General features: G+C 47.2%; 1 protein-coding gene across 1 annotated transcript in view; it reads right to left on the bottom strand.

Moving 5' to 3' along the window:
- USP53 (ubiquitin specific peptidase 53) overlaps positions 1-15,930 on the bottom strand; it is a 54,999-nt gene extending 39,069 nt beyond the window's left edge. Inside the window, exons 1-2 of the mRNA XM_079771074.1 lie at positions 15,794-15,930; positions 1,509-2,176 (exon numbers count right to left, since the gene is read on the bottom strand). Coding sequence (XP_079627200.1) covers positions 1,509-1,652 — 144 coding nt within the window. The 5' untranslated portion in view covers positions 1,653-2,176; positions 15,794-15,930. The remainder of the gene's footprint in view (positions 1-1,508; positions 2,177-15,793) is intronic.
- Between the last annotated feature and the right edge of the window lie 5,540 nt (positions 15,931-21,470).

Genomic DNA, 21,470 nt, shown 5'->3' with positions numbered 1-21,470 from the left:
ACGATGCGGAAACACACCACCACCACCATGGCCGCCCAGGGACAGAGGGACAGGTGAGACGACAGCTTCTCATCAGAAACAACGCGAGCCAAAGAAAAGGAATGAGCGCGTCACAGAACTGAAGAGAAAACGGGCAACTCGGACGCCTTTAAGGGGTGAAAGCATCTTTCACAAACAAAATGAAGTTGATTTTTTTCCCAGACACACAAAAACTCAAGAACTCATGGCCGACAGCCTGGACCACGAGAAAGGCTGAGAGGTGCCAGCAGACGCCACGCTGGGCCTGCACACAAGATGCCAGCACCAGCGAGGCAACTGCGTAGGAAGTGCAGAGAATCTTCATGGGCAAGGTCACGGATGCTCATTTAAAAAGTGCATTCCTATAGGAACACTTCTGCATTTTCTTTACCTTGTGCGCGTCCTTGCTCCGATGTCTGAGCAGTCCAGATAGGCTCATTTAACTAAGGGGTTAACTAACCAGTACTTGTCTTTCTACTCTGAGCTGTCAGGAGGAAAAAGTAGCATTGGAAAATATGTGAAAAGTAGTTTATTTTCAATAAATTCTTCTAAGGTATATTCTGGGGTCAACAGAGTAACAGCCCAACATTCTAAGTCCTCTTTAGTAGTGGTCGGAAGAACAAAGGATCCTACAAAAGCTGGGACTGGTGAACAGAAACCGTACCACACATAAGGACATTTATCTCAGGCAGAAAAGTGGGCTAATACATACTTGTTAATTACAAGAACTGCAACAAGGACGGAAGCAAAATGGACCAAGCTCCAATTTCACAAAGACAGTGGAGTCCCAATCATGCATCCACAGAGGTGGGCTAAGGCACAGTGGGGGTGAGGACGTTGGAGCACTGCGATTAAAAACCCCAGCTCCTCTCAACACAAAGGGCTCGTTTCCTTTTATGCTGTCTATGGGAATTCTACTGGATTTCCTTTTAAAAAGTATGTGGATGCGTGTGCGTGTAGGGGGGCACAGGAGGAAATTAGCTGATTCAAAAACTATTTTATGTATTTGAGAAAAATACTCTTAATTTACTAAGTAATCATTATAAATCAAAATATATTTTTATATCATAGTAATATACGATCCGGCTGAAAAAAGTAATTTCTTTTGATATAATAACCAAAGTGCCTAGTAGCCCACATATTGTTGCCACCATTAAAAGTGATAAAAGGTCATTGCAGTCAAGAATAACTTTATTCTTGCCCTGGCCGGTTTGGCTCAGTGGATAGAGCGTCGGTCTGCAGACTGATGGGTCCTGGGTTCAATTCCAGTCAAGGGCACTGTGGGCTCAATCCCCAGTAGCAGGAGGCAGCCAATCAGTGATTCCCTCTCATCACTGATGTTTCCATCTTTCTCTCCCTCTCTCCCCCTTCCTCTCTGAAATCAATAAAAATATATTTTAAAAAAAAACTTTATTCTTAATGCACAAGTTAAAGCACCATCAGACGAAGCCTTTCCTGAAAAGCACGCCTGCGCTTTGGAGCAGGCTCACCTGCACGGCGCTGTTGAGGAAGCAGCTGTTCTGGCCCGGCGCGTTGAGCAGGCCCTTGGTGGGCGCCAGCGACAGCATGCTCCCCGGCTGGTACGCCTTCCCCAGGTTGCCGCCCGGCTTCCGCAGGAACTTCACCCACGCCATGTTCAAGCGGCTCTGTGGGCATTAAAGCTGAGAATGGTAAGCTCGTGTGATGTTTTGATGAAACGGGTGCTATCTTGACGTGTCCACTGAAATGTACTGCAGTCTAAGACAATACCATGAGCGTCCGCATCCATAGCTTTCCTGCTGCCGAATACTGTGAGGACTTTGTCAACTGAAACAGGGCACATGAACGTTAAGTTCTGAAAACGAAAAAAGAAGGCTATTTTGAACAAGGCCTTAAAGATTTTTATGTGTTACATTTAAAAGAGATTTGTATAGCTTACGATGAAAAAGGTATTTTCTTAAACTGCTAAAAATAATGTTGATGAACAAATTTTCTTTAAAGTTCAAGCCATTTGTCTTGATGGTTTGAAAACGATGTAGCGTTGGCATCTGGCACGATTCCTTTGGTTGTTTGTTTTCCTTACGGCCTTTTAATAAGAAAGAAGGCTCTCTCTTTCCCAGGTGAAGTTATCAAAGGTGAGTGACTCCATATTGCATATCCATGTGACCGCAAAGCAACTCTACAACAAAGAAAAAGAGTTTACATGAACGTAAAGGCTAATCAAGAAAGCCCCTACTTTGCTATGTGAACACAAATAGTGAATACATATTTGAAATGTTGACTATCCTACATAATAAAAAGGTAATATGTAAATTACCATCACTCCGCTACGCCCACGATTGGGCCAGCGGGAGACACAGGGGGCGGGACTCGGGGTGGCTGGGGTGGTGATTGGGCCGGCAGGACGCTGAGCTCGTGTTGCCAGCGGCGACGCGAGCTCAGCATCTGCGCCATGGCTGTGCTGCGGCACAGACAGGCCTCTGGGGCAGCGAGCCGGGCATTTGGAGGTTTGGAGGCGGTGCAGCTCCCGGGGGAGGAGTCTGGCGGCAGCTGGGCCGCAGGAGCGCGTGGCGGTGTCCCGGTGTCCGCAGAGGACGCGGGTTTCCACGAAGGCAGAGGAGGCAGCGGCGGCCCCAGCCTTCCTGGGCGGGAGGCGAAGGCAAGACCCCGGCCTGGGCTCTGGCTGCAGGAGGACCACGCCCACGCCCCGCCTCGCCCTAGGGACTTCGGAGCTGCGGGCCACACCGGGTCCCGACCAGCAGACAGACAGCCTACACGTGCATGATTGAATCATGCACTGGGCCTCTAGTATAATCATAAAAAGATTAAAACTAATGTTCTAAAATATGAAAATGAAAACATAGTTTACCATTAAAAATTGTTTAAATAACAATGTGAAATCAAACCCTATAAAAAACAGACTGTTGCCTGTGGGAGGGGAGAGGGGACATGAGCAAAAAGGTGAAGGGATTAAAAGGAACAAACTTCCAGGTCTAAAATAAATAAGTCCTGGAGGGAACGAATAGCACAGGGAATCTACTCAGTAACATCGTATAATCCATTCAGTGCCAGATGGTCACTAGATTTACATGATCACTTGTATGAGAGAGAAAGTCAGATTACTATGTTGTACACCTGAAACTGATAAAATATTGTGTCAATTATAATAAAAAAAATAAAATAGTTTTGCACATTGACAATAAGTGAGAGAGATTATTTGGTCCTACTTGTTCAGGGGATAAAATTTGCACAATATCCAGCATAAGCCATTTTTGTAGGTGTTACCATGCTACATCACTTTAAAACTAATGAAACTAAGTATAAAAACAAGAATTTTCAGCTCTTAATGTAAATCAAAAAGCGTACACTTCCTAAACACTATGTGTGTGTGTGTGTTCAAACAGTGGAATATGATTCAGCCATGAAAAGGAATGAAGGACTGACGGCTGAACGACATGGAGGAACACTGAAAACACTGTGCTGAGTGAAAGAAGCCAGTCACCACAGACCACATGGCGCATGATTCCATTCATTCAAAACGTCCAGAACACAGCAATCTAGACAGACAGCATGTTGGTGGTTGCCTAGATAGGAAAGTGAGGGGCTGTGGCAGTGGGGGCAAGGAGCGACAGCTGAAGGGTACGGTGGTTCTTTCTGATGTGATAAAAATGTCCTACAATTGTGATGTACTAAAATCCACTTTAAATGAGCAAATTGTATGGTATACAAATTATCCTATACTAGGGGCCCGGTGCACGAAATTCGTGCACTGGGGGGGGGTCCCCCTCAGCCCAGCCTGCTCCCTCTCACATACTGGAAGCCCTCAGGGGATGTTCTACTGATGGCTTAGGCCCCTTCCCTTTGTGGGAGACAACCAGGCTGATCAGGGAAAGGCACCAGCCCCATCACCCCGCTGCTGCAGCCACTGCCAGTCACCGCAGCCACCAAGGTGTTTTCATCAACACGGACTCCAGTCCCTTCACCATGAAAAAATGGCAAGTTTCTTTAGGCATTTTCAAGATGTGTCTTTCATAGGATATGCATTTCTTTCTTTTTTTTTTATCCTCACCTGAGGATATGTTTCCATTGATTTTTAGAGAATGTGGAAGAGAAAGGGAAAGACAGAGAGAAACATCAAAGTGAGAGGAACACTTTGATTAGTTGCCTCCTGCATGAGCCCTGACCTAGCCAGGGAGGAGCCTGCAACTTAGGTACATGCCCTTGATCAGAATCTAACCCGGATCCTGCGGTTGATAACCTAGGCATTATCCACTGAGCCAAACCGCCTAGGGCAGGATATGAGATTTCTTAGCCCTCCAGCAGCGGACATTCATTTTTTTCTCCAGGAGTGTGGTGGAAAAACCCTAGATAACCTTTTGGATTCTTATAACCAAGTTACTAAGAATATTACCAGTGGCATACAGGGAGCTTAGCCAATGAGTGATCAGAAAAGGTGTTTCCTCTGTAGTTCACACCTATCTCCTCCGATCTCCGACTCCACCCCTGCCAAGGCCTAAAGCCTCTGGCTCTGGGCAGGGGACCCCCAACTGACTCCAATCGCCTGGCTCCACCCCAGGCCAACGCTGCAAGCCTCTGGCCGAGGCTTGGGCCCTGGGCAGGGGACCCCCAGCTGGCTCCGATCGCCCAGCTCCGGGGAAACCCAAGCCTCCCTCCTGCTCTCCGTGGTCGCAGCCATCTTGGTTGGGTTTATTTGCATATTCGCTCCTGATTGGCTTGTAGGCGTGGCTTGTTGATGTAGCAGAGGTGCAGTCAATTTGCATATTACTCTTTTATTAGATAGGATAATAAAAGGCTAATATGCAAATCGACAGAACGGCAGAATGACCGGTCGCTATGATGCACACTGACCACCAGGGTGCAGATGCTCAATACAGGAGCTGCCCCCTGGTGGTCAGTGTGCTCCCACAGGGGGAGCGCCGCTCGGCCAGAAGCCGGGCTCACAGCTGGCGAGCGCAGCACTGGTGGTGGGAGCCTCTCCCGCCTCCAAGGCAGTGCTAAGGATCAGCGAGCCCAGCTTCTGGCTGAGTGGGACCGGGCCTAACACGGCAGTCGGACATCCCCCAATGGGTCCTGGACTGCAAGAGGGCACAGGCTGGGCTGAGGGGACACACCCCCACCCCCAGTGGACAAATGTCATGCACCAGGCCTCTAGTATTTCAATAAAAGCCACTTTTTACAGAAAGAAAAGACTACACGGCGAGCTGGCATTTGCTCTCCTTGGAAAAGCCTGCTTCCAAGGGTTTGGCTCTGGGAGCTTAGGATTCGATTCAGGAGGATTCCCAGCCCAGCGACTGGTAAGGTGGTCTCTGCACCTGAACGAACAGCACCATGGCTTCTCCAGACCCTGCTTCCTCCCGCAAGCCTGGCACTTGGCTCTGTCTCAGACGGAGGTGCCCGTGTCCCACCACATAATACTCCCGCCTCTGACTGAGGATATTTTCTGTGTCATCGTAGTGCCTCGCTGGAGGAGTGAGTGTGCCCCGAGTGACTCCACTGGGAGAAAACTACTGGGAGCTGGTGCCTGGTTCCCACCAGACCTCCGCCCATGACCCTTCTCCGTCTGCTGACTCTGAAAGGAGGGCCAGGGTCTAGGAGACCCCACACAGAGGGCTACACAGTCAGTAAGAGCGACTTTGTTTCCGTCAGGCTGGCAAAACTTAAAGTAACACTGTAAGGGGGTAAACAGACATACACTGAGTGGCCAGATTATTATGATCTCTGAACGCATCTCTGAAGTGATGAAAACATCCTAAAATTGTGATGTACTAAAATCCACTTTAAATAAGCGAAGTGGCCAGATTATTATGATCTCTGAACACATAATAATCTGGCCACTCAGTGTATATCCTATATAATAAAAGGCTAATATGCAAATTGTCCCCTCGACCAGGAGATCGACCAGCAGGCAGGCCAGCCAACCGCCCATGCCCCCGCCCACCCCCCCCCCCGCCAGGCTGGCTGGACCCCACCCATGCACGAATTCATGCACCGGGCCTCTAATATATCTATATCTATATCTATATCTATATCTATATCTATATCTATATCTATATCTATCTATCTAATCTATCTATCTATCTATCTATCTATACACATACACACACACACACACACACACACACACACACTCTGAGTGGCCAGATTATTATGTGTTCAGAGATCATAATAATCTGGCCACTCAGTGTATTGTTGACTAATAAAAAAATGTAACCATACTATATACCCTTGTGGCTATAGTGTACTATCTACCTGGCAACAACTAATAAAATATAAAACAAGGCCTGGATGGTGTGGCTCAGTGGTGGAGCATCAACCTATAAACCAGGAGGTCACAGTTCAATTCCTGATCAGGGCACATGCCCAGGTTGTGGGTTCAATCCCCGGTGTGGGGTGTACAGAAGGCAGCTGATCAGTGATTCTCTTTCATCACTGATGTTCTATCTCTCTCTCCTTCTCTCCCTTCCTCTCTGAAATCAATAATTTATATATATATATATATATATATATATATATATATATATATATATATATATCACACGAGTGACTTGAGACAAGCCTGCATGTGCACCCTGAAGACGCAACACGAGCACTGACAACCTCTGAGACACAGCCCCCAAAGAGAGGGTGCCACGGCAGGCACCCCGGGCATGCTCTGCGGGCGCAGCCCCAGCCTGAGCTCCGGCTTGGCCTCCCTTCTTCCCCTTCTCAGCCGGTGACGTCATCCTCCAGTTGCTCAGAACAAACATCTTGGCATCACCTCTTACTCCTCTTTCTGAGTGAAAACTCGGGAAATAAAGTGAAACCTCCATCAACAAGCCCTCTGCCATCAGTGTTCCCACCTGAGAAGACCGAGGCACGAAGGGTCCAGGACGAGTCCCCACACGCGGGCAGCGGAGACAGGGCCAGTACTGGGCTGACGGGGGTGCGTGCTCTCAGGCCTGCAGAGCAGTACAAACAGGAGGGCACACCTGCAGGGATCCACACAGCCTGCTCACCTGGAAATGGGCGGGGCCACCAGACAGGGCAAGAGTGTGTTACGCAGGCTGAGAAGCTCAGAAGCCAAAGTGTAGTGTCTGGTGGGTTCCTGATGGGCCCCTGACAAGCACGGAATCCACGCTCTGACTCAGGATTCCCAGTTGTTTATTCCACCCCAAAGGCTCCAGCCACACAGCACACCTCTCAACCACAGAATCATTAAAGGCACGGCAGTTGCTACCATCACAATCTCTGTAAAAGGCTGAGAGTTATTGTAGGAATCATAAACCATGGATAAGAGACCTAATAAATACCCAAAACATAGTAGGCATTCAGTAAATGCAAGCATTACCAGTATAATGACAGCAACACACAATCTTTGATGTGATTTTTAACAACATAAACAAACGAATAAAGGAAAAGCTGTACTACATGGTATTTTATATCCCACTTTGCCATCTTTCTCCATTTCCCTTAGGCTGCTGTATCACTCTTGACCATGGCCTTTATCCAGATTTAGTGGGGTCAGATGAACTGTATAATATAATAAAGTATCAATTTCTAAATTTTAAAATTTGTTAATAAGTCATTTTTAGTAGAAAATAAGCAATTTCATTTATAGAGCTCTATATTACACTATGAAAACTTAACATGTGAAAAATTCTAATTTACAAAAAAACGGGAATGCTTCATTTCAAGTGGAATCACCACATTGTTTCAAACTTTCATTTGCAAACTGGACTAGAGAAGGAGAACTGAATTAAAACAGTAGAAAGCAACACACCAGAAATACTCGGGCAGCTACTCAAATAATCACGTAAGCAACGGAGAAGATTTAATTTAGAAAAATTCAATCTATGTGGTCCTCTCATCTGCAGGGGTGGATGCCTGAAACCATGGATAGTATCAAACCATACACACACACACACACACACACACACACACACACACGCAAATATATGTATATGTATATATATGTATACATATATATATATGCATATATATAAAACACTGTTTTTTTCTATACACACATACCTATGATAAAGTTTTATTTATAAACTGGGCACAGTAAGAGACAACTAATAATAAAATAGAAAAACTATATGCTCAGCTGGTGTTGCTCAGTGGTTGAACATCAACCCATGAACCAAGAGTTCAATTCCCAGGCAGGGCACAGGCCTGGGTGGGGAGCTCAATCCTCAGAGAGGGGCAGTAAAAGGCAGCCAATCAATGATTCTCTCACATCATTGATGTTTCTATCTCTCTCTCCCTTCTTTTCTGAAATCAATATATTTTTTATTTTTTTATTTTAAATCTTTATTGTTGAGAGTATTATAGAAGTCCCTCTTTTCCCCCCATAATCCTCCTCTGCCCAGTTCCTGCCCTGCCCCAGACCATCACCACCCTATTGTATGTGTCCTTAGGTAATGCATGTATGCCCATAAGGTCTTTAATCTTTTCCCACTTCTCCTCCCCATCCACCCACCTTCCCTCTGATATTCGTCATTCTGTTCCATGTTTCCATGCCTCTGATTCTATTTTATGCATCAGTTTATTTTGTTCATTAGATTTATTGTTCATTTTTATTTTTGTTGATAGATATGTATTTATTGCCATTTTATTGTTCATATTTTCTCCTCCTCCTCTTCTTAAAGAATACCCTTCAACATTTCATGAAATACTGGTTTGGTGGTGATGAACTCCTTTCTTTTTCTTGTCTGTGAAGCTCTTTATCTGACCCTCAATTCTAAATAAGAGCTTTGCTGGGTAGAGTAATCTTGGTTGTAGGTCCTTGCTATTCATCCCTTTGAATATTTCTTGCCACTCCCTTCTGGCCTGCAAAGTTTCTGTTGAGACATCAGCTGAAACTCATATGGGCACTCCCTTGTAGGTAACTAACTGCTTTTCTCTTGCTCCTTTTAAGGTTCTGTTTAACCCTGGGCATTTTAATTATGACTAGGGGCCCAGTGCACAAATTCGGAAGGAACTGGGGAGGAAATGTGGGCCTTGAGGCTGCAGTGGGCAAAGGGGTGCCCCTGCCTGGCCCCTCCCACCGTGGCCCCCAGTCCCATCTGCCAGCAACCCCGCTCCCACCGCCGCTGCTCCCACGTGCTGACGGCGCAGAGCGATTGGGGCTGGTGCCATCAGTGGGTGCGAGCAGCAGCTGCTGGCCCGATTGCCCCTAAGGAGCAGAGGGAAGTGCTCAGGGATGGTTGGGGCCGGCAGCCTCCGCTCCCACCCGCTGATGGCACCAAGTGATTGTGACCGGTGCCAGGTGCTGGCAGCAGGTGTGAGCGGAGGCTGCCAGCCCTGATCGCCCCTCAGGAGCAGGGGAAGGTGGAGAAATCCTGAGAAGCTATTGGGGCCGGGCATCGGCAGTGGGGGCAAGCAGTGGCTCTGGCACTGGTAGCGGGTGCGAGCAGGGCTGGTGCCCGCAACAGGTGCAAACGCTGGGTGGGACTGCGGCGTACGGGAGCAAATAATTTTCAGTAACCACCAGAGGCTTGCCCTGATGACAGCGACCGGCGCCCCACCTTGGTCTGGCGTCCCGCTCACATGCTCCACCATCCTGCCACGGCCGACGTCATAGCGACTGATTGTTCAGTTGTTCCACCATTCTGTCTATTTGCATATTAGCTTTTAATTATATAGGATATGTCTGGTGTGGGCCTCTTTGGGTTTCTCTTGTTTGGGACTCTGTGCTTCTTGGACTTATAAGTCTATTTCTTTCACCAGGTAGGGGAAGTTTTCTGTCACTATTTCTTCAAATAGGTTTTCAATGTCTTGCTCTCTCTTCTGCTTCTGGCACCCCCATGATGCGAATGTTGGTGCACTCGAAGTTGTCCCAGAGAGTGCTGACACTATCTTCATATTTTGGGATTCCTTTTCTTTTTACGCTTCTCCTTGGGTGTTTTTTACTTCCTCAAATTCCAAATCTTTGATTCTCAGAATCCTCTACTCTACTTTTGAATCCCTGTTAATTATTCTTTATTTCAGCTAGTGTATTCTTAATTTCTGATTTTTTTTTGTCTTTGACATTCTCACTAAAACCCCTGAAAGTCTCACTAAGTACCTTGAAGATCTCGTTAAGAACCTTGAGTAACCTTATAACCATGGTTTTAAACTCTGTATCCACTAGCTTGCTTGCTTCCAGTTCTTTCATTTGTGACATGTTTCTTTGTCTTCACATTGTGGCTGTTTCCCTGTGTTTGTTTTTATGTATTAGATAGATCTGTTATGTCTCCTAGAAATGGTAGAGTGGCCTTGTGTAGTAGGTGTCCTGTAGGGCCCTCAGCCTCCCCAGTCACCTGAGCTGAGCACTAGGTGCACCCCTGTGTGGGCTGTGTGCACAGTCTTGTTGTAGTTGAGCCTTGATTGCTGTTGGCATCACTGGGAGAAACTGACCTCCAGGCCAATTGGCTGTGAGGACCAGCTGCGACTACAGTGGGAGAGCTGCTGTGCAGAAGACACCCCAATGGAGCAGGACTTGCTTCAGTGGGGCTTTGGTGCTCACTGAGTCTGCCCCTTGAGTGTGTCATTTGTGAATGTGTAGAGTTGTAATCTGGGATGGTCTGAAGCTGCCCACCGGATGCACTGGCTCTGGGGCCTCCTGGGAGGTGCAAAGTCAGCCACTGCCTGGAGCCACCCGGCAGAAGCTACAGGGAGATCTGCAGATGGATGCTATTTGTATTGGGCTAGGAACTGCCCAGGTGAGGCCCAGCTGTGAGGCAAGACAGGCTGGTGCTAGTGCTGGGTCTTTGGCCTTCCATTGATAGGTTTGGGGCATGCTGACACCAGCTGCTGCTTGTTTAAGATATTTTAGCAAAGTCTGAAACCTGAGCAAGGACTGGCCATTCATGTGGAAAAGCAGCTACAAACAGCTTGGGTGGGGCTGAAAATTGGATGGGGGCAGGGGTCTCAGGGAATCACCAGGATGGAGCGAACAGTGTGGGCCACGCTGATGGAAACTCAGATATGGCTGCCAGTAGTCAGCTCTGTGATGTGGGAGGTCCCAGCACAGGAACAATGACCCCTGCAAGCATGCCTGTCTGGGAGAAAGCCGCCCAGCATTCTTGCTGCAATGCCAGACAGTCCAGTTCCTTCCCATATGTCCCTGGATCCCCCGAAGCTGCCTCCTGGTGCTGGAGCTCAGAGGAATCGGGATCATGTAAGTTCATACACCGGCCCTTTAGGAGGAGCACCTGGGCCTCCAATAGCCTCCATGTCACTCAGCTACAATCCCTGCTCGTTTTTACAGCCTGAAGTTACGGGGACTTCTCTTCCCAGCTCTGGAACCCTGGGCTGGGGGCCTGGTGTGCTGCTGGGATCCCTCGCTTCTCACGGGATGCCTTGGAGATATCACCTTCCGATTAAAGAAACACCACACATGGGTGTTGGACCAGCCTGTTCCATGTCTCTGCCCCTCCTACCAGTCTCAATGCACTTTCTTCTTTACTTCTCTAGTTGTAGGACTTCTATTCAGACAGTTTTCAGGTAGTTCTAAAAATGGTTGTTCTGTATTTTAGTTGTAATTTTTATGTGGTTGTGGGAGGCAGCAAGTACTGTTGTTTACCCACACCACCATCTTAGTTCTCTCAATAAAAATATATTATTTTTAGCCCTAGCCAGTTTTGCTCAGTGGATAGAGCATCGGCCTGAAGACTGAAGGGTCCCGGGTTTGATTCCGGGCAGGGGCACATGCCCAGGTTGCGGGCTCGATCCCCAGTAGGGGGCGTGCAGGAGGCAGCCAGTCAATGATTCTCCCTCATCACTGATGTTTCTATCGTTCTCTCCCTCTCCCTTCCTTTCTGAAATCAATAAAAATATTAAAATATATATATATTATTTTTTTAAAATAGAAAAACTATATACTATTCTGTAAATGTGTCTCACTGCTCTCCACCAAACCAGCACAAATTCTTTTCCTTCTTCACAATTTCACAGATAGAAGAGTCCCTACCACAGACCTTGGCAGCCTCAGCAGCAGATTTCTTTCTTTCTTTACTAAGTTGTGAAAATTCACCTCTCACTTAAAGGAAGCACTTTCTGACTTCTCATTGGCACATCTGAATCACCACCATGGCTACTCTTGTGCTTTGAGTAAAATGAGGGTGATGTGAACACAAGCACTGTGTTCTGAGACAGTGGGTGTGATACCCCAGACAGCTTGACTAACGGCAGGGGCATTCTCAGAGCGGAGATGCTGAGCAAGAGGCTGAGTCACCTTGGGACAGCAATGGACAGTGCGAGATGTCGTCACGGTACTAAGTATGGTGCACGATTCAAACTTAGGAACTGGTTATTTCTGGAATTTCCATTTAGTATTTTAGCCCACAGTTGAGTGCATGTACCTGAAACGGGGAGAGCTAAATCACAGATAAGGGGACTGCTGCCTGTAAAACTTTTCAGAAAAATAACCACAAACGTTCCTACTGACCATTTAAATTCATAAATAACATGAAGATCCAGCCGGCCATAAAAAACGAGAGTGACCAAATGTTACCTTGACATTGGGGTCGCCTGGTCTCAGTGCTGAAAATGCTCCCCATGCCCGCACTCCCGTCCCCTGGGGGGCCCATCCAGCACTCTCCTGACATTTTAGATGACAGTACCTGTCACCATCTTCAGATGCCCTTAATTATCTGTCTTCCCTGTAGGATACAGTATAAACCCTCAACAAAAGCATGTGCGAAGTGCAGCAAGTGGTGCTTAATGCAAGGATGAGGTACTTTACTGTCCTTTGCTGGATCAGAACACACTTCCAGGCGGGTGTGGTCCCTGGGAGTTGAAAAGGGAATGGGAAGAGAGGAGAAGCAGCATCTCGTGAAGGCAAGAGAATGAGAAAAAAGACTATTTTATCTTTAGGATCTCAGTGCAGTTGGGGGAGGACTGGCAAGAACCAGAGAGGAGGCTCAGAAAAGGAAGAACTCACATATCTGACCAACTGTAACACTGTCGTACTGGTTTTTGAATCCCTAGCGCCTATCATACAACTTACAGGTCAATAAATGTTTATTGAACAAATTTGCTAACTTGGCAAAGCACAAAAGGTAAATATAAAAGTTCCAAATTCCAAAGGAAAAGTATTTCTTCAAACTGCTTTCTGTAGGTCGATATTTGCAAAATAGAAAGCTAATGTAATGATTTCCAAAAAATTAAATAAAAAAATACCATGACAATGCAGGTAACTGATTTTGTTCATCGAAACGGCTAAGATATTCAAATATGGTTTATGTTGCATAACATTTTATTTTCTGATAAATTACAAATATGAACATACGATATAACTTTTCTGAAGTGACTCATGTAAAACTAAAATTGTTCAACCGGATGCAATGGTTTCTAGCGTTGGTGTGTCACAGCCACCTTTTGTAGCTCACAGAGCCTATGGACTCCTCAGAATAATGTTTGTTAATTATGTTAAAATTCAGCTCTACAGGCTCTGGTTTTAAGCATGGAGCCCAGTTTAAGAACTCCTGATAGAAGATACAGGTTAACCTGGAAAAGCAAAGAACAGATACATTTTGCCTAAATATTCTAAATATGTAGTATTCCTAGTATTAAAGAAATTCATAATAACTTGCCAAGATTAGGGTTTTATATAAAGTTATTTAAAGCTTATCTAATCTTTGAAGATTTTCTCTGTGGTAGTATACAGGTTGCATCCACTTCTTGCTCTTATTATGCGCATATACTGCAATGCAAAATCTAAAATCATTACAGCTATACTAAATTAATAATATACTAATGCCACATTTGTATCATCACTAATTTCTAGCTAGCTCTCCACAGATGACATAAATTAGCTCACTCCTCCTTTTATCCAAGAGCTCGTGAGCAACGTGAGGCCAGATTGACAATCTTTTGGGCCCAAGCATACCAAGCACACTCTGCGTCAGAATGCTTCCAGCTGCAATGGGTAAGCTGCCTTCTGCAGGCTGTCTCTGCGGTCTATAATTGAGAAACACCTTATAGTTAGAGCTGTCAAATAAGAAGACATGCTAGGTAGTTTAGTACCTAAGCGTCTCTGTAGGAGAGCTTAATCTACCACTTCACAGATTTCAAACATATTTTCGGAAAATTGGAGGGTAAAGCAATGTCCTCTGTGGAATGGTAGGCCAGTGAATTCCAAACAGTTCCCGCAGGCAAAATGCCTCTGATTTTGACTTGTAAATGTGTATATCACCTTAAAATAGGTCAGATTTTCATAATTTAACTCTCTGTCCTGCTGAAACAAACTTCTAAACCATATAATTCCAAAATTTATTTCCTGATACTACAGTTTAAAATAAACATTTACTTGACACTAAATAATATAAAAGACCTTGAGTCACAGAACATAATAAATTATGAGTTTTGTGATTTTCTTTTCTTTTTAAGGAAAAAAAGTAAACTAGGTGGAAAAGGTGCCCCTACCCCATTAAAATAGCTATCTCTTTAGAAACTACTTTTTGTACCATCTAGAGAAAATAATAATATTAATGGATTGCCTATTAGTATCAAGGTCCATGAACAATTTACCATCTACCAAAATTTATAAAAAGTTTTTCAAAAATTAATAGGGAAAAAGAAAGGTCTATTCTTGGGCACTTATTTTTTATACATAACCACCAGTGAGTTTAATTTGTGAACATGTTTCAATAAATCACTTTCATGATTTAGGTCCAGTAATCATGAGCCTAGTCACGTTGTCCAAACAACTAATTTCAAAATCCTCTAAAATGTAAAACAAAAACAAAAAACTTGTTTTTTCAGGCCATACTTAACTCCTACCTACAGTGAGTTAGTCTATTTGGAATTCTTATGACAATGGCAGATAAATCACATACTGGTTTTGCAAAATAAGTTTTGTTTGTTTAATTTCTCTTTAACAGGACACAGGATCTTTGCCTAGACCATATCATGGAACATTAAAAAAAGGAAAATAAAACTAACAAGTATCAATTTAGCCAAAAGTTCATTTTGTGTAAGCACTTGCTACTCCTTTTAAATACTGAGAATCAGCAATGCTTTTCTTTAAAGAGACCAGAACTAAAAGCGAATCAGACCCTCATCACAAAGAACTTCCTAAGTTTACTGTTGAACATCCCTCAAAAAACAGCCTTGAACATTCCTTGCGGAAAACCTTCCCTCCCCCCCCCGCACCCCAAACTGGTTTTTCCCAGATAAAGCAACATTTGGCAAATGGCTGGGTGACACGTTAAGCCTTGCAGTGCATTTTGCAAGCCTTAATCAGACCTCGCGCTGATAAAGAAAACTTTGTAGCGGGATAACAAAACCTCCAAGGCGCTCAGATTGCAGCTCCGGACCCTCCCCGAGGCACCTGCGCAGGTACTTCCTGTTCTCCGACGACGTCTGAAACGCTTTGGTAAATGCCCCGTAAGCGACCGTTCGGAGGCTAAACATTAACTTTGGAAGTGACTACTACTACCCCGCAACCAGCAGCCAGAGGTCCTCGCGATGGATCCAGTCACCTGTCGTCCCCAAGGAGGGCACCAAGCCGCCGGACCCCTCGAAAGGCAGCTGCTGGGGGCCGCGGCCGGGCAGTGGCGGGCGCCGGCATCCAACGCCCCGAGCGCCCCCGCGGGACGCAGGTCCTCCCGGGCCACTCGCCCGCCGAGGCAGCAGCGCCGCCCCCGCGACCCACCCAGCGTGGGCCCTCTGGCCCGGCCAGGAACCCGCGTGGGCCCCGGGAGTGGGGGTCGGACAGGGTCGCGGGGCTGGAGCCCGGTGTCCCAATCGGGCCCGCGGGGTCGCAGGTCGCTGGGTCTCCATCCAGGGACACGTTCCGGAGACTTACCTGGGCTCGGCCCTTCCTCTCGCGCAGGGCGCCCTCCCGATGGCCCAGCGCCGACTCGCGCCAGCACCGGGCTGACACGCCGGCCGCCGCTGCCACCACCGCCGCCGCCGCCGCCGCCACCGCCGCGCGCGGGGAACTGGAGCACAGGCGACCGGACTCCGCCGCCCCGAGCACGACCCTGCGCACGGAGCATGCGCACACGCAGACACCCCGGGCCTGGCCGGGCAGTGACACCTGCGATCAACAGGTCCCGGCAGCCCCGCCCCTCGGCGCCTCGCGCTCGCCCCGCCTCCTCGGGCTGGCCCCGCCCCCACGCTCACCAGCCGACCCCGCCCCGCCCCGAGTTCCTGGGTCGGACTTGCTGGGCGGTATTCCCGCGGGGGTTCACTGGGGCGCGAGATCCCGCGAGAGCCGAGGTTGGAGCATCTTCCGAAGGCGGGAGCCGGGCGCCGGGCTCGGTCTCGCTGCCGGGCTAGGTGGCTGCAGGTGGGGCTGGCGGTGCCGGCGAGGGCGGGGCGAGCCCTCTCGTGCAGGTCACTCTTCCGCTGGTTCTTCGGAGTGTCCTGAGCTCAGGAAGCGAGTCCCCAGCGCGGGGCTCTGGGTCGGGGTGTTACCTGGGAGCTGCGCGTCTCTCCGGCACCAGACCCTGTGCAGGTACGCGCTTCCCTTCAGCGGTCGGAGGCAGGCGGACCAGTGTGCAGGGTGTGTATCCCCCGACCGGCTGTTTCGTGGCTGTTAATAAAATGAAAGCTTTCACAGACCTACTGACCTGGTTAATGGTTAATTGTGGTAAGAAAACTCTGGCTGCCTCCTGACCGTGCTTTCCAACAAACAGGTTTTCAATTACATGCTGCTTCCTTCTTGGGAATTATGCTAAACCTGGTTTCGTAATAAATTGTTTCTTAGGAATAGTAGTGAGAAAAAAAAACACACAACCCACGGTCGTCTTTAGCATTAACGACGCCTCAGTCAGTGGTAAATAGTTTTGGAGCTCATTCCAAAGCGGGGGCAGGCGGGGCATTGATGTAGGTAAACTCGTAGGTAACTCCAAGTTTATTTGAAGAAATAAGATGATATGGGCGAATAGTACGTCGAACTGAATTGAGAATTTCTTGAGCACTTACTGTGTTCTCTTTACTGCATTAGGCACTGAAGGAAATTCAGTGAAATTTAAGACATGGTTCTTGCCTTCAAGAAATTTAAAACTTTTGAAGGAGGAGAATAAAAACTCTACGTTTTAAAAATAGTAATAATAACACCATGAACTCCTCTGGGCTTCCCTAGTGCCCGTCTCCTGGTTCTGGGACTACCTGGCTGATGCGTGTTAAATGTTCCTCCCTTGCGTGCCCTCTCTAAGCAATAGCATCTTCCTTCGGACCTCACCCAGGCACCTTCAGTATGCCCCACATTGACATCGGCACCCACCATTGCCTACTGTGGTGCAGCGTCTCCCCCCACCCTCCTGGAACCGAGCCCATTTTCATTCCCTGTTGCAGATACTGGCACCCAGTTGGCCAAGTCAGAAATCCACAAGTTCCTCTCTATTGCATTTCCTTCATTTCCTCTAGCCTGCTATCCAATTCTGTTGGCTCTTATCTCCTTAAGCATCTGTCACACCCGCCCGCCCGTCTTAAATCTGCACTCTCCCTTCTTAGCCTGTCAAGTAGTCATCCTCTCTCCTGGCTCACCTCCCTGGGACCATCGCAATAGCCTCTAGTTACGTCCCACTCCTGCCCAACCTCCATGCTACCAATAATCTAACATGGAAATCTGATCACGAGATTCCTCTGCCAAAATTGTGCCGGGCACCCTGTCACCAGCAGAGTCCCTCATGGCCTACGTCCTTTCCCATTTGCTCCACACTCCTGGCTCTTCTGAGATCCATCGCGGTTCCCTCGGGACCCTTCGGGTCTCAGTCCAATACCTGTCTTCTCCATGGAACTTTTCATAACTTTCTGAGACAGACTTGCCCTTCTTTCATCGTTTTGGGGCGTATTTCTATTATAACCATCGATATTGTACTATAATTATTTCTATGCAAACATAAGTGACGGAGCAACCCCCACCTCCACTCTTGAAAAAATAATTTGAACTGTGGCTCATCGACGCATCCTCTCTGCCCTCCTCACTGGGAGATTACAGAAGAATGCCCACGCAGTTCACCCTGCTCAGGAGTTTGACTAAACCCTGACTGTACACTTTTTTAATCATACAATTTCAAACCTTCTGCCAGTTCTTGGCATGTCTAAGTATTGGGTTTTACATGATGGATGTGTAATAGGTCACAAGTTCAGTGTTAAGAGGTGAATCTGAAGCAAACATGGAGGAAAGGAAAATTGTCCTGCATATTAGGACAGAAATAGGCATTTTAAAATACATTTAAAACCTATGTTGTGACATTCCAAACCGCAAGGGTCCCAGGAAACGTTGTAGTTAGGAATGGCACAACATAGATTTTGAATGTATTGCCTCTGAGAATTACTATTTGTCCTTGACGGGGTGTGTGTGTGTGTTTGATGGTTTGATGCAATAGTTATTTCTGGATGGACCCAAATTTACGAAGAAGGATCTCTGTATATCACACTGGCATAATATCATACAAGGGGGTAGGTTTGGCATGCCAAAGACCACCTAATGCCATGGCTGGTGTGCTCAGTGGTTAGAGCGTTAGCGCACGCACCACAGGGTCATGGGTTCAATTCCCTGTTAAGGGCACATACGGGGGTTGCAGGTTCACACCCTGCCCCCAGTCAATGTGTCTCTCACATCAGTGGTTCTCTCTCTCCCCCCTCCCTCCCTTCCACTCTCTCTGAAAAAAGCAATGGAAAAAAATATCCTCTGATGAGGATTTTTAAAAAGGACTCCCTCATTGTTCAGCTGAGGCCTAGCCAGAGTGCACCACCTGCACCATCACACTGATACACCTGTTACACTCTTCTGGCGTGAGGTAACTCAGACTCTGGGAAATGTGCTGCCTGTGGCTGGACCCACCCTATCACTGATGAGTAGCAGGTGTAGTGATGTTCCATCCTGAGGCGCTGGGATGCTGTAATTCCAGGAGGTGATCCCCAGCTCAGGGCGTGGTGAGCCGGGACTGAACTGGGCGGGCTAGAGCAGCCCACGGCTGGAGGAGCAGCAGCTGAATGGCTGACTCCGGTTTAGATACTAGACAAACTGCTGCTGACAAGTTTTATTTCCTTACTAGCTAAGGTCCTGGAGAGCAGAGACCATACTTTTGCATTGTTTTATTTCCAGGGCACAGCACAGAGCCTGGCACTGATGCTTGACAAGTACATGCTCAGCAGATGGAGTGAAAAATTGGGAGTTTCATTGATTTTTTAGAGAATTAAAGACATCTGTGTGGGACAGAATTGTTGGGGGGCAGGGGGACTTTCTGTGGGAGAGCACATATGAGCCTCAGCCTGCAGGGTTCACGGTGGTTATGTTGAGGGCATTAGGGAAGAGACATGGCTACTTCAAGAGCAAATTTTTAGAAACGAATAAACAAGGCCGGTGTAGGGCTGTGACAGGAAGCCTTTGTATGTTCTTGAACAAGATGATTACTTTGGAATTATATACAGAAGATTTGTAGGGGAAATTATAGCTAAGCAAGAAGATGAGCTAAACAGAGCAATTCCAGAAAAGTCTTCAGGCGGTGACTTGGTAATGAGGTCACCGGAACAACGCAGTCACCGGCCACCACTCCCTCCGGCACACTCCGCCGGTGGCTGGGACGGCCTCTCCTGCCTTTGCCCCAGCCTCGCTGACTGCTCTTCAGTCTCCTTCAGTGCCTGGCCCTGAGATCTCGCTTATCCTCATTGGTTTAAACCCATTTCCTACACACGAGCCCAAGGAATCTATTTTGAACGTAGACATGTTACTCCCTGACTTAAAAGTGTTCAATGACTTGCCATTTATATAAAATAAAATCCAAATTCTTGCCAAGGCCTGCAGACCCAGAAGGTCTGTCCCTAGCTCCCTAACAGTGTCTCATACTGTCTGAAGCTTCACATTCTTAATTCCCTGTGTCTACAGCAGTGGCTCTCAGCCCCGGGGATAGGGTGGGGGTGAGGGGAGGGAGTTCCCGGGGGCAGGGGCTCCCAGGGAGCATTTGGCAATGGCCAGAAACACATTTCGGGGTCGGGAGGGCATCGCTATGAGTATCCACTGGGAGAGGCCCCTGCCACAATGGACAGACAGTCCCCACCCCAGAATTCTATGGTCTAAGACAGTGGTCGGCAAACTCATTAGTCAACAGAGCCAAATATCAACAGTACAACAATTGACATTTATTTTGAGAGCCAAATTTTTTAAACTTAAACTTCTTCTAACACCACTTCTTCAAAATAGACTCGTCCAGGCCGTGGTATTTTGTGGAAGAGCCACATTCAAGGGTCCAAAGAGCCGCATGTAGCTCGCGAGCCGCAGTTTGCCGACCATGGGTCTAACATGTCAGTAGTGCCAGGGTTGGCCGACAGCACCCTTCCCTGTGTCTCCAATGGCGACTCCTTTCCATCCTCCATTCCCCAGGCTTAACTTCACCTTCTGAGAAGAGCCGTCCTGGACTCCCTGTGGGCCCCATCCACTGTCCTTTTGATTCCCCTCATACTTATCACAACCTGTGACTGTTGTGCTTACTTATTGGCTTGCTTGCTTATCAACTTACTATTTAGGAAGAAAATCCCACGAAGGCCTGTCTCTGTTGGTCCTTCTGTCTGTAAAGTCTGATACTGTGGCCTGGAATAGGAGTGGGTAGAGTTGTTCAACACCTGAGTTAGCGTCTACGATAAGTCACGGAATTGAAACATAACAATAAGATCTTCTTCTTTTTCTTTTTTCCTGTACAACTGAAATGTACAGTCACCAAGAGAAGAGGGTGGGGGCCCTGGAAAGAGGGTGCCGTGACTGTCCCTGGAAGGCTGCTGGTCACTGTTAGAACTCAGATGCCCTCTGTGAATACGTCCTGAGTAGCTTCTCACAGTTGGAACTGGAAGTACAGTCATGTTATGGCCAAAGTAACTGTTGTCTGTGAAATGATAAAAATCGTTCCGAAGGGAAAGAAGGTAAGGGAGAAAAGCACCCAAAAATGAGATAAAACTACAATTTTACTTATTTATCTATTTATTTATTTATTTTGTTAATCCTTACCTGAGAATATTTTTCCATTGATTTTTTGGGAGAGTGGAAGAGAGAGGGAAAGAGGGAGAGAAACATCGATGTAAGAGAGACACATCGATTGGTTGCCTCCTGCATGAGACCTGACCAGGGCCCGGACCAGTAGGATCCTGCAACGGAGGTACATGCCCTTGACCAGAATTGAACCTGGGATCCTTTGGTCCACAGGCCAACGTTCTACCCACTGAGCCAAACAGGCTAGGGCAGGTTATAATCTTTCATTAAGTAATCTCTTAGAAAGTTAGAAGACCTAATTATTTATTATGTAGACTTCTGACAAAGCTGGTAAGAATGTATTTGGAAATGTGGCTAATATACATGTCATTTCCTTCGATTGCGAAAATGTCTGTGGTGGACGTGGATTGCTTTGTCTTCTGCTTTCAGTAACAGAGCCAGGCCACTTAACCACAGCGTGGGCATAGCGCCAAGGGGGGATTTCTCCCTCTTCTGGCCACGATTCTCGGTAGGAGTGACTCAGGCTAATTAGCATCCTTTCCCAGAA

Source organism: Cnephaeus nilssonii (assembly GCF_951640355.1).
Source record: "Cnephaeus nilssonii genome assembly, chromosome: 5".
Taxonomy (NCBI): Eukaryota; Metazoa; Chordata; class Mammalia; order Chiroptera; family Vespertilionidae; genus Cnephaeus; species Cnephaeus nilssonii.
This window is presented reverse-complemented; position numbering and strand designations above follow the sequence as displayed.